The 14,569-nt window shown below is 33.1% G+C and overlaps 2 protein-coding genes across 2 annotated transcripts; one reads left to right on the top strand and one right to left on the bottom strand.

The window, feature by feature from the left end:
- The first annotated feature begins 672 nt into the window (after nt 1–672).
- Nucleotides 673–3,394, top strand: LOC130648447 (myeloperoxidase-like). Its single transcript, XM_057454500.1, has 6 exons — nt 673–742; nt 821–988; nt 1,563–1,785; nt 1,882–2,102; nt 2,191–3,275; nt 3,341–3,394. Exons 1-6 carry the CDS (start codon nt 673–675, stop codon nt 3,392–3,394), a joined length of 1,821 nt encoding a protein of 606 aa, XP_057310483.1.
- A 4,210-nt stretch (nt 3,395–7,604) lies between these two features.
- On the bottom strand, nt 7,605–11,114 carry LOC130648448 (chymotrypsin-like protease CTRL-1). Its single transcript, XM_057454501.1, has 8 exons — nt 11,090–11,114; nt 10,491–10,722; nt 10,204–10,331; nt 10,042–10,124; nt 9,785–9,879; nt 9,477–9,688; nt 8,964–9,055; nt 7,605–8,022 (listed from the first exon to the last, which is right to left on the bottom strand). Exons 1-8 carry the CDS (start codon nt 11,112–11,114, stop codon nt 7,792–7,794), a joined length of 1,098 nt encoding a protein of 365 aa, XP_057310484.1. The 3' UTR covers nt 7,605–7,791.
- Nucleotides 11,115–14,569: the final 3,455 nt, after the last annotated feature.

Consider the following 14,569-nt stretch of genomic DNA (forward strand, 5'->3'; position numbering starts at 1 on the left):
ACTAAGCTAAATTTTGTAACCTTTTTAATTTTTGGACCAATTGTAACCTTCAACGGCATATAGGTTGCTAAAACAAAATCCTAATATCCTCTTTATATTCTGCATGCTTTCTGTTTACATTAAATGTTGCCTAAAACTAAAAAAGGTTGTAGTGGGTAAGTCAGCTACGGGATTGGAAAACAACTTTTTGTTATCGAGACCGCAGAAGTCTGTTTTAATAAATCATTAATTCATAAGTCAATAGTTAAATGAAAGAATGGATACAACAGCATATTCAACAGGATTTAAAACTAATGGCTTTTTTTAACAACACCCCCGCTTATTGTCTGATAAATTAATTGTGGTGAAGAGATTCGTTAATTTAAGCAGGTGTAATTAAAAATCTAATCCCGTCTGCGAACGTGACGTCAATACTGGCGCTTAATTACCGTAAAAAGACATGTGCGCATTAGTAATCTTTAGCCATGACAAAAGTAAATTTGAAGATAGGGGTAAAATATGTTCCGTGGTGGCATCCACGTGGAAATGACAATTGCAAAAACAAATTGTATACTGACTACTGTTTTTGTTGGCAAAATGATATAAATAGGTGGAAGTTTTAGATCTCACATCAACTCACCTAAGTCATAACTGGAAACGAGTAGTTTAGCAGAATTGGCAAAACAGTAAAAAATGGCCAAGTTATCATGGACATTTAAAGTGGCTATTATAGTAGTGTTATCGTTTTTAAACGTATCTCAAGGTAATTATAGCATTTTATGTACAAATTATTTGTTTTAAAGGTCACATTGTAAATTTCTGGTACACAAATTCCATTTAGGATCATTTAATCCTGGTAATACACTTGCTAATTGCATCTCCGTTCCTCCACCAGCTTTCTGCAATACATTGCTACCTTTGACTTCATTTCGAACAGTCGACGGAACATGCAACAACCTCTTCAAAACAACACAGGGAGCTCGAAACACACCGTTAGCTCGACTTCTTCGTAAGTATATAAAGAACTAGTCGTTAGCTCGTGGAAAATCCACAGGTTCGCCCGTCGCAGCTGAGCTACCATTTTGCGTGACAGACAGACAGACAGACGTATACGGGCATTATAATATAGAATAAAGCTAAAATATTGTTTCGATAGTCTTTTTCAGTGCTTTAAGAAATATGACCATCTGTAAAATTTAGCAAAAAAAGATTATCACATGATAATTTCCAATTTCGAATTATGATTTAACCATGGCACAGGAGGGATTTCGTTTGTTTGCGCATATCTACTCAAATTTTAGTTTATCGGCTATTTCATTGGCTAATATTTTAAAGTTCCCGGGAAACTCAGTAATAATTCAACAAATGATATTATTTGTGTGCAAAAGTTGTTGTTTTTATCCAGAAAAATATGAAACCAAACGAATTGGTTGAAACAAATTGGTATTTCTCTGAAAAAATGGAATGGAAGCAAGTGTTAATTAGCTATGTTACGAAATAAAAAATGATAGGAAGTAAACAGGTGTAAGATTTGTATTCCATCATCTCAAGTGAGCACTTTGCTAGCCAGTTTTATGTTTTAGCCGCCGATTATGTTGATCGTGGTAATCTTGATACACCTCGGGGATTCCCTGGAACATTCCCTATTGTTCCCACAGCACATGAAGTTTCACAGGCAGTGTTCGGTGTTCAATTTCGAAATAGGCAAAGATCTAGAGGATTATCAGCAATGTTTATGGCATTCGGACAGTTTCTTGATCACGATATTGGGTACACAACTCACCCGACATGCGATGTTTCTGCAGGGTAAGTTAAAAAGTATTTAAATTGAATTCTAGGGTTGATTTTTTTAGTATATATTCCAAGTAATTTTAATTTCTTTGTCTGTATATTTTTTTAAAGTTGTGGATCGATAACTTCGTTCACTTATCCATGTTTCCCGCTTCGATTTGTACGCGGCGGAGCAAAATGTACATCACTCGCTAGATCATTTCCAGTATGCCAGCCTCGATCTTCATCACGAACCACGAGAGAACAAATAAACATCATATCTTCTTATATCGATCTTTCTCAAGTTTACAGCAACGAGTTAATCGTTCACAAAAAATTGAGAAGATTGGACGGTATGTTTACTGAACTTCCAAGCCAATGCGTCAAAAAAAATATTCACACTTTACATGCAGTAAGATTTCTAACTTTTCTCTATTTTAGGCACTGGTTTATTAAGAGTTACATCTACAAATTTAATGCCAATCAGACTTCGAGCTTCTGATCCTGAATGTGGCAATCCTGGTGGTTGCTCATTAGTTGGTGACGACAGAGGAGATGAAAACATTGTCCTTCATACTTTGCATACCATCTTTGTCCGAAACCACAACTACATAGCAAAGCAACTAAAGCGGCTTACAGGAAATTGGAATGAGAAATTACTTTTTGAAACTGCAAGAAAAATAAATATTGCCATTTGCCAACGCATCGTTTACAACGAATTCCTGCCAAGTCTTGTTGATTTAACTCCATACAGAGCATACAATCCCCTAGTGGATGCTAGCATACTTAATGTGTTTTCAACAGCAGCCTTTAGGTTTGGCCACAGTTTAGTTCCGAACGCTTGGGCACAACTCAACAATAATTTTGACAAAGCTTTTAATGATATATCTCTTCAAGCTTCGTTCGAAAATACTCTCCCGATTCGTCGGCGTGGTATTGAATCAACTGCGTTCGGTTTACTAGCTAACCAATCGCAAACAGTTGATACAACCTTCGCTTTTGGAATCGCTCGTAGATTATTTGTTCCTCTCGGAGAAAGAAGACGTGAAGATTTGACAGCGTTGAACATTCAAAGGGGACGTGACCACGGTTTAAAAACGTACGGAGCCTGGAGAAGAAGGTGTAACTTGCCAGCAGTTAACTCATTTGCTGATCTAGAAGGAATAATCCCGACTCGAGTAATAAGAAATCTCAAAGCCGTATACAGTAACCCAAACGATATTGATATATTTGCAGCTGGTATCGCAGAAATACGTACAAATGGAAAAATGCTTGGTCCTACCTTTCAATGCATCCAAAAAATCCAATTTGAACGATTTAGAGATGGTGACAGATTTTGGTATGAGAGTCCCGGGGTGTTCACTTCATCACAGTTAAGGGAGATAAACAGAATGACTTTATCTGGGGTCTTATGTAACACTTTGAAGGGCATTGTATCTATCCAACCGCGGGCATTGCAAGCTGTTACTTCTACTACTGTACGACATGAATGCGGTCGTATTCCTAAAATGAATTTTGGACCATGGGTTAGCAAATAAATCGTATTTTGTAGTTGTTTTTGTAATCTTTTCAAGTAATATTACGTATTTAGTCTTTAAAGTTAAAGAATTCATATTTTGTTTTGAACTTTTATGAGCCCTTTTAATCATATTTGCTTCAAAAGCTTTTCCAATCTCTGCAGTACTGAAAATGTTTGCATACTATACTGATGTTAAACTTCCAAGTGAAAAATTTTCCAGATGGAGAAAGAAGGAAACGAATCCGTCTAAGGAATTTTTTGGGAATAGCGACATTACGAGTTCACTGTGTTATTTATCAGTAATATACTTTTTTAGTTTTTATGAGTCTTTTTTGTTGCAATTTGATCGAATGATTTATTTGTTCTGTATGAGTGTTTTCCCTTTTGTGTTCGAATCACACTTAATCATTAACGTGATGTAATTGTTCCACTTCTGTCATTGTTGACATGTCTGTCAAATATTGTAGGCAAGAAACATAAAATGATATAAATGATAATAAAACAAACATATTGTTACAAAAACTTACGTTTGAGAACTATAGCGCTACTAAAACGTTTTTTAACCAGTCCTTTGCAATAAAAAACAATAGTTTTCTTTCGGAGATAATGTTGATAATCAAAATGTTATAGGATAGTTTAAAAAGCCATTTCCTTATCAACTTTAAATTTGGTTAGTCGTGAGAAAATATAGAGCATTTTCCCGCCGCAACTCGCAGCAATTTTTTTTTGGTCATCGAGACAACTTGCATTCGTGGCTATTTAAGGAAATTGACAACAAATAATTTTGTAATCAGAAGCAGATAATAAATTTTTCAAGTGATTCTTCTTTGGGTTTAAATAATTAGTATCAGTTAATGAAATATTTTCACTGGTACTTTCATCAAAATTTAAGAAAAAAAGAATAAGAAATACGCAATTAGAGTTCTCTGGACCTGCTCTTATGTCAGTGGCGACTCACTATAGGTTAAGTGGCGTAGATGTCATTTCTTTGCAATTAATCTCCCTAATTCAAGGGACCCTAACGAGGGTTATTAATTTTGTGTACGTTCTATCGAGGGTCATTAAGTTTAGATGTTCTGATTTTATTGTCACATAATCTCTCATCTTTATTAGTTTCTATTTTTAGCCACGCATTGTGTTTGAGAAAGATTTTCACTCAAAAATAAAGATTTTTGGTAACATGATTCTCGCTAGGCCTATGAAATTTTAGGCAAATGGAACTGCATATTTTAAGTCACATTTTGATTGTGCTTAACCTTGAAGGAACTTAGCATATGGTTTAATCCGGGATCTAGTAAAAATAGTGGTAATAATCTTCCTCTAGTATAGCTTGTTGCAAATATTATTTTCAAGTCAAATAAGATCTTCCAAAATCGCCCAAAGGCAATGAAGTCTAAGAGAAACAGGAAAAAGCTGTTCGTATTAAAATAACGAAGCAGCTGTAGCATATTTTTTAGTTGAAATCATTTCAACTTTTCTTGCCGGCAGAATGGAAAAGAGTATAAAAAAAAGAGTAATGAACGGATATAATAATTAGCAGACAGTAATTTTTATTGTTCCGTTCTGATCCGCTTCGAATTTGCAGTTGTATACAGAGAAATAAAATTGCTAGCTGACAGACCCAGTATCGCCCACCAGGTGTAGCACTACCCGTGTCAATTGTGCTAAAGCGATTTTGTTTGAAGGTGAATGTTCACTCAACTTGTTTGAAATGTTTGTTTGAAAATAGATGTTCACTCAAATGATTTTTTCTAGTATTAGGAAACTTCGGACAAATGGAACTGTATTTAAGTCACATTTTAATTGCGCTTAACCTTGGAGGAACTTAGCATATGGTTTAATCCGGGATCCAGTAAAAATAGTGGTAATAATCTTCCTCTAGTATAACCTGTTGCAGAAATTAATTTCAGGGAAGTTCTGCCAAATGAGATCTTCCTGAAACGACCATAATTAAGCGGCAAAAATTATTTTTTGCTTAGGATACAGCAACCTTTGACACACACTGTATCTAAAAAATCACAAAGATAGATAAATTTCCTATTTCGCGAATTCGGCTAAAATCGGCTAAATTTGTTCCCCGCGAAATTCTATTCCATTTAATTCCAATAAATATGTAATAATTACGACGAAGTTATTTTTGCTCAAAACGATCGCAGACACTTTCATTCTTTATATTTCATCATGTTGCAGAATGTCTCTCAATATTTTGTGGCAGTCAGAAAATAAATCTGTCCTCTTTTGATTTTTTTGGCCATGCACAAGAATCTCTAAAACTGTAAACATTGAAACTCAATGACTCATGTATAAAAGGTAAATATGATGAGCTTATTTGATAAGCAAACCAGGCCCATTGGATGGCATTAAGTCCGGCAATTAAGTGTAACCTGTTTTGCGCTTTTTTTGGCACTGCCTTTTTAATAAAGAAAGCTCTCACAAATTCCTCATATCACAAATTTTATTCATATTCAACCTATATACTATATACTTAAGGTTAGACATAAAGAATGATTTTGTATTAGCTATACTTTCTAGGTTTCAGAATTTGAGTTTCTTAAATGAGGCCGATAAAGGTTTTGTAACAAAACTTCTAAATATGGACCAAATATGAACAAAAAAGTAAGGTCTTTGGACAAATTTATTCTTCTAAGAGCGATGTACCATACTGAGAAAATTTAACATTAAAAGGTCCTATTTTTATGCTAGGCGAGTGATTGATTATGCTCTACCGGCATATTTTCGCATATATTGGCTAAGTACAAATAGCATTTTTGAATTAATACCCTGCACATATATAATAAACCAGCTTTAACTTAACCCATTATTTATATCGTTAATTTTATATTTTATATTTTAATTTATAAGAATTTGACTATTCAACTGGCTTTATGTGCAATAATGTTTCTATGCAAAATTAAAAAGAATATATTACATCTTGGAGACTAGAGCTAGCTAGCTAGTGATTTATTATGTTCCACTGGCATAATTTAACATATCGTGGCCAAATTGATTTTTTTTTGGAATTAATACACTACACATATATAATAAATCAACTATAACTTAACCCATTATTTATCCCTTTTACAAAATATTAATATTTTACAAAATATTATTATTAATTTATTAATCTGCGAAAAGAAGGTTTCTTGTCCAGTTTATATATGTATACAATTAAGAACAACATGGCTGATAGTTTACTTTTAACACTGGTAGGAATAAAGTTTTTATTCTCGGGGCTCTGCTATGAAAACAAAACACTTTTGGACAAAATGACTCACGCATTTGGTTTATTTTAAATTAAAGAGTTTGACTGTAATATTCAACTGTAGTGAACCATTTTCACTGCAGTTGATTGGTGTAGTAATTTAATTATAAAACATCAAATGTTTTGCTACTAACAGAAGCAGTTAGTCACCCAACCAATCTTTGCTTCACTTTTTTTCTTTTTGCGTTTCCCGTTACTTCAGGAAAACACAAAAAATGTATATGGTTGTACTAGTCTTGTACTACAGTATTTTTATTCAACATTCGCGCGCTCTGAGATGGGAAATTGTTTTAATTTCAAATTCATATCCGGCCAGCATTTCTTGCAAGTTTTGATAAAACACAGACCCATTATTCTAATCTTTTTGCTTTTATTTTTCAACAAATAATTTTGCTTTCAGCCTGATTTTTATGTTTTAACAAAGTTTTTTTATTGGGTTAGAATTTCGGAACAATTTTAAAAGAATTTAGCTTTCTATATAATCACTTTGTTTTTAATACCTTGTCCTTAATATCTTTCACTATAAATGTGCTCTCAAATGGAGATGGTATTGCGTCACTATGAAATATAGTTTCGCTCTTTAAAACTCTGTGGGAGGGTTAATTATAATCAAAAAAATTCCAAATCATACGGCAACATTTCATTTTATCCGCAGAGCTTTATATATTTCTGTGGCGTTATAGGGTTTATTCATTTTCTTTTTAGTAGTAAATGGACATCAAAGCTTCAATGGCAAATTTAGTCAAAAACGCCTTTATAGATTTTTCTGAGAAACGTCTCATGAACATTTTTTGCTTGTGTTATGTTAGATTACCATCGATTCTTTGCGGAAATTTTTAAAATCCCTTGGCTTCTTGTTATAGTTTAATGTGTTTTAAAATTAGTCCTAAATAATTACAATATATATTAATTATTTATTAAGTTATAAAAATGTGGACACTCAAATGTTTAGACAGGAAATTATAATAAATAACTTGATAGTTGAGCAACTACGAAGTGGTTAATGTACTGGAAAAACTTTGGGATGCTGGATGTACCTTTAGCGATGTATAAATTGACTGGTGAATATATCTTATATTGTTAGCGCATTCAATGTCAAAATCTATTTAATTGGCATTTCTGCGAAGACAAGTGCAAAAGCTGTAATTGAATGCAAATGTAAACAAGAAAATTAAAAAATGGACAAAAATAATAAAATCCACCCTAGGTGACGAATATTTTGCCGCCGAATAATTTATTAGTTAACTTAAAACTGAAAATGTTAACTTTGGTTATTTTGTATTTGTTGAAGTATCCAATCTTTAAAATAAAATATATTCGCATGCACTGTATATTCGCTACATGTTCCCCAACTCACTACACCTTGCAAATACCACGTTTTACCGGATAAACATGCAAATGGTCCACCACTGTCCCCTGGGCTGGCACTTGCCCTACCATGTCCTACTCCTGAACATAGATTGTGGGGTCCGACTATATATTGCGAAGTCATCTAAAATACAATAAAAACTTAAGTCGCCTAAGAGACAATAAATGTTATAAAAAATGTGAAATTGATGGAGAATTTGATGATGTTATTGCAAGAGGGTACTAGATGTAACCCGTTGTAAATTCTACTTGTAAGGACCAAAGCATAAAAAATCTTTCTTTAAAAAATAAAACTGTAAATTTTATTTAAAAGCTTAAATTATTAAAACTTTCTTAAACGAAATGGACAACAATTGAACTCCATTTAAGCAAGCAAGAACACATGAGACAGGATGAAATAAAAGAAATACAAGAAACGAACAGTAGAAGTTATCTAACGTAACCTTAGTTCGCGTGTTTATTTTAAAAATTAACTTTAATAAAGTATAGAATATTTCTCCTTTGTTTTTTATTAAATAAAAAAAAATTATAAAAATTTTAATAGAACTCCACAGCATGCTCCATTTCAGAAGTGAAAGGAAATTAAGCAAAATTTATGTAAAGTATCGGTTATTATTCTGTGGGAAATGTCGGTAAACATATCATATATGCGGATACTCTGTTAACTCAATAATGATATTGACTGAAGGTTAAAATGATTGACCGCTAGCCCAAAACCTGGACGTTCTTTTGGAACTTACCTGCTCCTATTAGAAATCAATTTCATGCTAAGCTTATCTATTCGGCCGATATTGTTGAAAACGATTTGGAGGGAAGAATTAAACGTACTGTGTAAGATAAATGTTAAAAAATCTTATCACCCAAACATTTTAGCAAGTGTAAATGGCATGCGTTTGTTTAGCTGTTGAAGTATTTCGAATACTTTTTAGTGAGAACTTGTTTAAGGGCTCAGTATCCAATCAAAAACGCAATATACTGTCCTACATTTTCGCCTACTAGTCCGGCTAAAAGAGCAATATGGAACTTATTTTTCTTCTTAAATTATACAACATACGTAAAACTTACCTTCATAAAGGACTGAGTGTCAATAATAGGTATTTTAGCTTGCTGTAACATGTTGTGCATGCATCCTACAGAATTTGTTATTCTTCCCCAACCTAGACATAAAGTATGTAGGTATGCGAAAAGGCAGTCAATATTTTTCCAAATTTATTCCAAAAAGAAATAAGCGTAAGAACAACAATAATAATTAGACACGTGTAATTCTATGGTTCTTAGCTATATATACAGTCTGATATAGTTAAAAACATTTCCGGGGTACAACTTTAAATGCCAATTTTGTTTCATGAAGGCTAACAAGGAATTTTTCATTACACACATAAAATCAACCTGTAATTAGCAGCATTTAAAACATTTTTTAGCCTGTTTCCTATTTTGGCTACAGAACATGATGTGTTTAGAAATTTCAGCTGTTATATATATAAGCTGTTCTTGTGGACTTTATGTGCACAATTTTTTCGCGTTGGTTTTCTTTGTCAGCCTTAGTTTGTTAAAGATACGTTTTTTAACAACTCTCACCTGTTGCAAAACATTGGTCTTCAACTTTTGCAGGTAGTTTTGGTAATCGAATAGGCTTTACAAATTTATTAAATTTAATTGGTTTAGAAAGTTTAATTAACGCTACATCGCTATGATAGGTTGTCAACTCAAACTCAGGATGAGTAATAATCTCAGTTATTCCTATTTCTTGTTCTGTTTCTTCGATTACTTTAGTATCATATTCACCAGCCCTAAGAAGAAGGTGGTCAAAAAGTATAGGAACAATTCTTACTGGTTAAATCTAACACTTTTAATCGCTACTGACCGAGATTATTTTATATTATTACCCGGGTAAAAGGGCGGCATCGATATTTTCGAAAATCGTGCAATGTGATTGTTTAGAAGTTACGCCATAGCGGGCAATATTCCACGGTATTGCCCGCTACCATAGCAACCGTGTTTAAAGTTTAAATATGGTAACATTAAATGTAAATAAACACGGAAAAAAGTAAAAAAAAACCCGAAACATAATGTTATTTTTTTTTTTGTAAAATGCAGTACCCGGATAATAATCCATATAATAACTGTTTATTTCGGACAATACCTTCGAATATTGACCTCTGTCACGTATTGCCCTCACAAGCTCGGGCAATACTTTGACGTCGATCAATACTCTCCGGTATTGCCCTCATAAACAGTTATTATAGGGTTAATAATCAACACTATTTGTTAAATGTTCTTAGAATTTCAGAAAGCTATAACAAACATTCATTGGACTTGAATCGACGATATCTCACATTACTTAAATTATGATACTGGAATGAAATATTTTTGATTTGAATAATAGAGGGAGCTACAACTGCATTATAAACTTTGATTAGTTTAGAGAACTTTCTGATTGTGTACAAAAAGCACATCCAAACCATCTGAAGTTACGTAATGGTCTTCTTGTTATAAATTTTTATTCAAAATAAATCTGGACTACCACATGTAATATAGACTTAACAAAGACTACTACTGCAGGAAAACAACTAACCATAAACTCAAACTTACCTAACAGTGAAATAAGAAGGCAGGTAGGTTGTTTTAGTATTGCGGTCTATAACGCAATGTGCAGCTGTAATCACCCAGTACGGCGACAGTATCGACGCACCACACTTTGGTTTATATCGTTTCAGTAACAATATCTGCCAAGGCCATTGCCCTTTACTTGCTCTTTGTCCAGCGATGATACGTTTTCCAGCAAGTATGCGTTTCCTAGCTTTAGGTCTGCCATTTGACAAATCTAGTGACGAAGTTTCGTATTAAAAACCAGTTCAATTCTCGTCAACATGTTTATGTATTTCAACAGGCTATTTCGGAGAAATTACTGGAAGTTAATATTTTAGCACTTTTCTGTCCATATTATTGTAGGAACGGGTTAAAATAAACAGCTCATCAGATATTTATGTATTGCAAAAAATATTCAGGTGCAAAAAAACAATGCTTTTTTATATTTTAAATTATTTCTTGTTTGCACCCTTCAAAGAAATGTATGTGTGAGTGATTGTTATTTTAACGAAATGACGATAGCTAAGTAAAACAATTTTTTTATTTTGACTTTAACTGGAAAGATGAAGGACATGAAAGCTAATCGTTGGTTTGGGGTTTACAGTTCTCTTCTAGATTTGTGTCCATGGTCTATGTTTTTTACAGTAGACAAATTTTTGCCAATACTTATCAAAACAGATAGCAAGGCTGAAGATTTTCATTTTTGTTTCGGCAAGTTAAACTATTTCTATTTTTTTTTTGGCAAGATGAGAAATCTCGAGAGTTAATTTTTGCTGACGTCAATATGTTCTTTACTTCTACGACATTATCGGTTTTCATGAAAGTCCGTAAATGTTGTTTCGCTGTGTTCTGTTTTGTTCTTGAGGTGAAAGTCAACTTTACTTAATGTCCAAAACCGGAACATTTCGTTATTTTCTTTAAAATGATTTAACTTAAATAAGCTGTAACTTGAAACTTGTAAAGTTTGTATGCATTCGAAAGCTATTTTCTATCGATCTAATGGAATACAGTGCTTAAATTTTACAGCTATTTTCTATCGATCTAATGGAATACAGTGCTTAAATGTTATAGACTAAAGTAACAGCTGATGGAAGCTATGGTTCCTAAATCAACATTTGACATATCTATCAGAGTTAAGAATGTCTGATATACATTCATTACGGAAAGTATAATAAAACATATAGTCGCTTCAAAAAAAAATTATTCCGTCTTTACCTCTACTAACTTTAACAATAAAATTTCTCCACTGTTGATTGTTGTCTTGCGACCAGCATACTGCACCATTTGTCAGCTAAAGAAATGTATGATGGAATATAAATGTAATTGATAAAATACGTCTAACCTTGAACCATACATACAAACAAAGTAATGTTTTTCTCAAAATACTAGTAATACTATGCGCCATAAAGCAGTACAGCTACTGCTGGTTTGTATTAATAATGGCCAGTTCTCTATATGAAAATATTTCCTCTTGCCTTAATTAGGGTTTAAAAATTAAAAGTATCAACATATGAGATTGATTTGTCCCCCTTTAAAGCTTCTCACTATGGGCTAATGGTGAGCTAACCATAGTGCGCATGACGCGCTACGACCTCAGCCCATACTGTTAACGTAAAAGTATCAGCTTAGCTCACAGCTAAGCTTATCGTTAGCTCAGCGTTGATCTCGCAGTTAGCTGAAGTAATTTAGTATCACTGTTAGCAATCTTCAAAGAAAGCCGACGTAAATCGTGCTCAAAGCGATAAATGTTTTTAAAAATAGTAGTATGTTTCGTTGTGAAAGGTCATTTTGAAACTAAAATGGCTAACAAAATGAAAAAATGACGTTTGAAGAAAAAGAAAAAGAGTTGGCGTTCAGTGTAAAAGATTTTCTGCCTTTCTGACCAAAAGTCGTTTCCTTTTTCAAAAATTTATTAATTCCTTTCTTTCCACGCTACGTCGTTTTCTTTGAAGTAGTATTAATAACAAATTTTCTTTCTATCTTTCTTTTTAATTCTTTCTCACATTATATTCGGCTACAAAAGAGCTAACGATGCACCGTAGTGTGAACGTGAAACGAATAAATAAGGTACCCGGAGCTTGAAAGTCAAAATCAGCTAACACATTATGCGCACTATGGTTAACTCATCGTTGGCCAATGATGAGAACCAAGCTTTATAGATTAATTTTAGAATTCCAAAAACAGTTCTATCAGAAGCTTCTGTCTTATTCCCATAGTGGTTTAGTAGTCCTCCTCGTCTTTGTCTCTGATCTTGAGCCACCCTCAATAAATTACATTTTTTTAACGCAATGAAAAATTAATTGCACTTAAGACTTACCTTTTTATAGTTGTGGTGATTTACTGAGTTGATTCCTGAAGCTAAAATATATATGAGAAGTGATACCGTACTGTACCTCAACATACCGTAGAGATGGCTACGTGAACCGATTTAATTTGTGGAGAAGTATTTTCACTAGAATCTACTGGAAATAACCAGCAATATTCATTGTTTTTGCATTTTTTTAATTTTTCTATGACTTTATTTTCGCTCTAACATTGCGTCTAAAATTTAATTCTAACAACAGATAAAAGGTGCAAACTATTTTGCAGTTTAGTTTTAAATGTACACCAACAATCTCTGTGGACGTTATCGTCCTGTTTATTAAGACGATTGTGAACTTCCAGCGAATTGATTAGTCAATATATTTCCCCGTTAAAGCCTTTACCGAAGACTATTTAATGTCTATGACATCAGAAGACTATTTCTTTTCTTTTCTTAGCAATTTGGTTCCTAACATTCGTAAAAACCCTAAATTAAAGTTCAAGTAGCCTTGCAGTTTTTATAACTAACTTTAGACTAAAAAATACCTTAATAATTCCAATCTGTTTTTTGTTTTCCAACAATCAACTTTCAGAACTTAGGTCTTAGAATGTCGCAACGAGCGTCGGTTCCCATTAAAAGGAAAACATACCGTTTTTTAGTATCAAAGTTCCAAAGGCTTACCTTTTATTCTGCTGCTTGCACTATGTTGAAAACTTATGCCAAGTTGCGTATAAAACAAAAGTAAAGCTAATATACAATTATTCATTCTCTAATCTCTCTCCTAGGGATTTTAATCTGACGTAAAATATTTAAATGTTTCTCATCTCTCTATTATATTCTTCATGCTGCGAAAATCATGCTCATAGTGAGTGAAACCGCATCTTGCGCATGACAGCTGTTTCAAGTACCTACTTAAATTATTGTATTTTTAAGTGTTGGATTTTACGCATTGTTTGGCAGTTGTACTTTTTGTAAAAGATTCGGTGAAAATTGGCGTGAATTAGCTGCTACCTAACTACACTGATGAAGAATGCGAGAGGCAATTTTGCATGTGTTAATAAAACATAAGGTTGGCAGTTACTATCCGCAAAGAGTCTTGCTATGGTCGAAACTATGAATGTCAACGAATTCTCAGTACGCACGACTAAGACAATCACAGAATGTGAGATGCTTCCGAATCCGGGTCTTATTAGATATTTTTAGTGACTCTTATAAATTTGCATTATCTATTAATGTACGCACGATTTTAATTATTTATTAGTGGACCCAGACTAGTTGTATAGTAACTGGCTCAAGCAGTATGTGTAGTATTTTTCTCTGAAAGTATTGTGAGGGAGTTAGTTAAAATTTCATCCACGACGGTACGTTTCAGCTACAATGTCGTGGAGCAAGTCAAATCTTTTAAATGCATTTTTTAGATTTTTAAATTTTTACATTTTCATAAACAGACCCGATTGGAATTAAAAAATTTAATCGTAACTTCTTTCTTTAATTGTTACCTTCATCGTGATTCAGAGGTGCAGCAGAGATGACAGCACAATTATTAAATTTATCACATATCGAGCGCAAAAATTCGACGGGAATCAACAAAATACTAATGGAAAAACTTTAGCATGTCAATAATTATAATTAAACTTTGCGAAAAAAAAACTTTCGAGATTTGTGATTTAACATGTTTCATAAAACATAAACTTTTGCGAAAAGTTATTATTTTTCCTGCTAAAATGTGCCATCAAAAACTGTGCAAAACAGTTCCATAAAAACGTAACAAAAACATGAT

The sequence above is a fragment of the Hydractinia symbiolongicarpus genome, chromosome 7, assembly GCF_029227915.1.
Source record: "Hydractinia symbiolongicarpus strain clone_291-10 chromosome 7, HSymV2.1, whole genome shotgun sequence".
Classification (NCBI taxonomy): Eukaryota; Metazoa; Cnidaria; class Hydrozoa; order Anthoathecata; family Hydractiniidae; genus Hydractinia; species Hydractinia symbiolongicarpus.

Bases quoted from the DNA above. Each gene is read 5' to 3' on its own strand.
- LOC130648447 (XM_057454500.1), top strand. From the start codon at position 673: ATGGCCAAGTTATCATGGACATTTAAAGTGGCTATTATAGTAGTGTTA. The intron at 743-820 runs GTAATTATAGCA...AATTCCATTTAG, and splicing joins GTTTTTAAACGTATCTCAAG to GATCATTTAATCCTGGTAAT. The intron at 989-1,562 runs GTAAGTATATAA...TTTATGTTTTAG, and splicing joins ACCGTTAGCTCGACTTCTTC to CCGCCGATTATGTTGATCGT.
- LOC130648448 (XM_057454501.1), bottom strand. From the start codon at position 11,114: ATGGACACAAATCTAGAAGAGAACT. The intron at 9,689-9,784 runs GTAATAATATAA...CCTTCTTCTTAG, and splicing joins GATGCCGCCCTTTTACCCGG to GGCTGGTGAATATGATACTA. The intron at 9,056-9,476 runs GTGAGAGTTGTT...CTTTATGTCTAG, and splicing joins AGACCAATGTTTTGCAACAG to GTTGGGGAAGAATAACAAAT.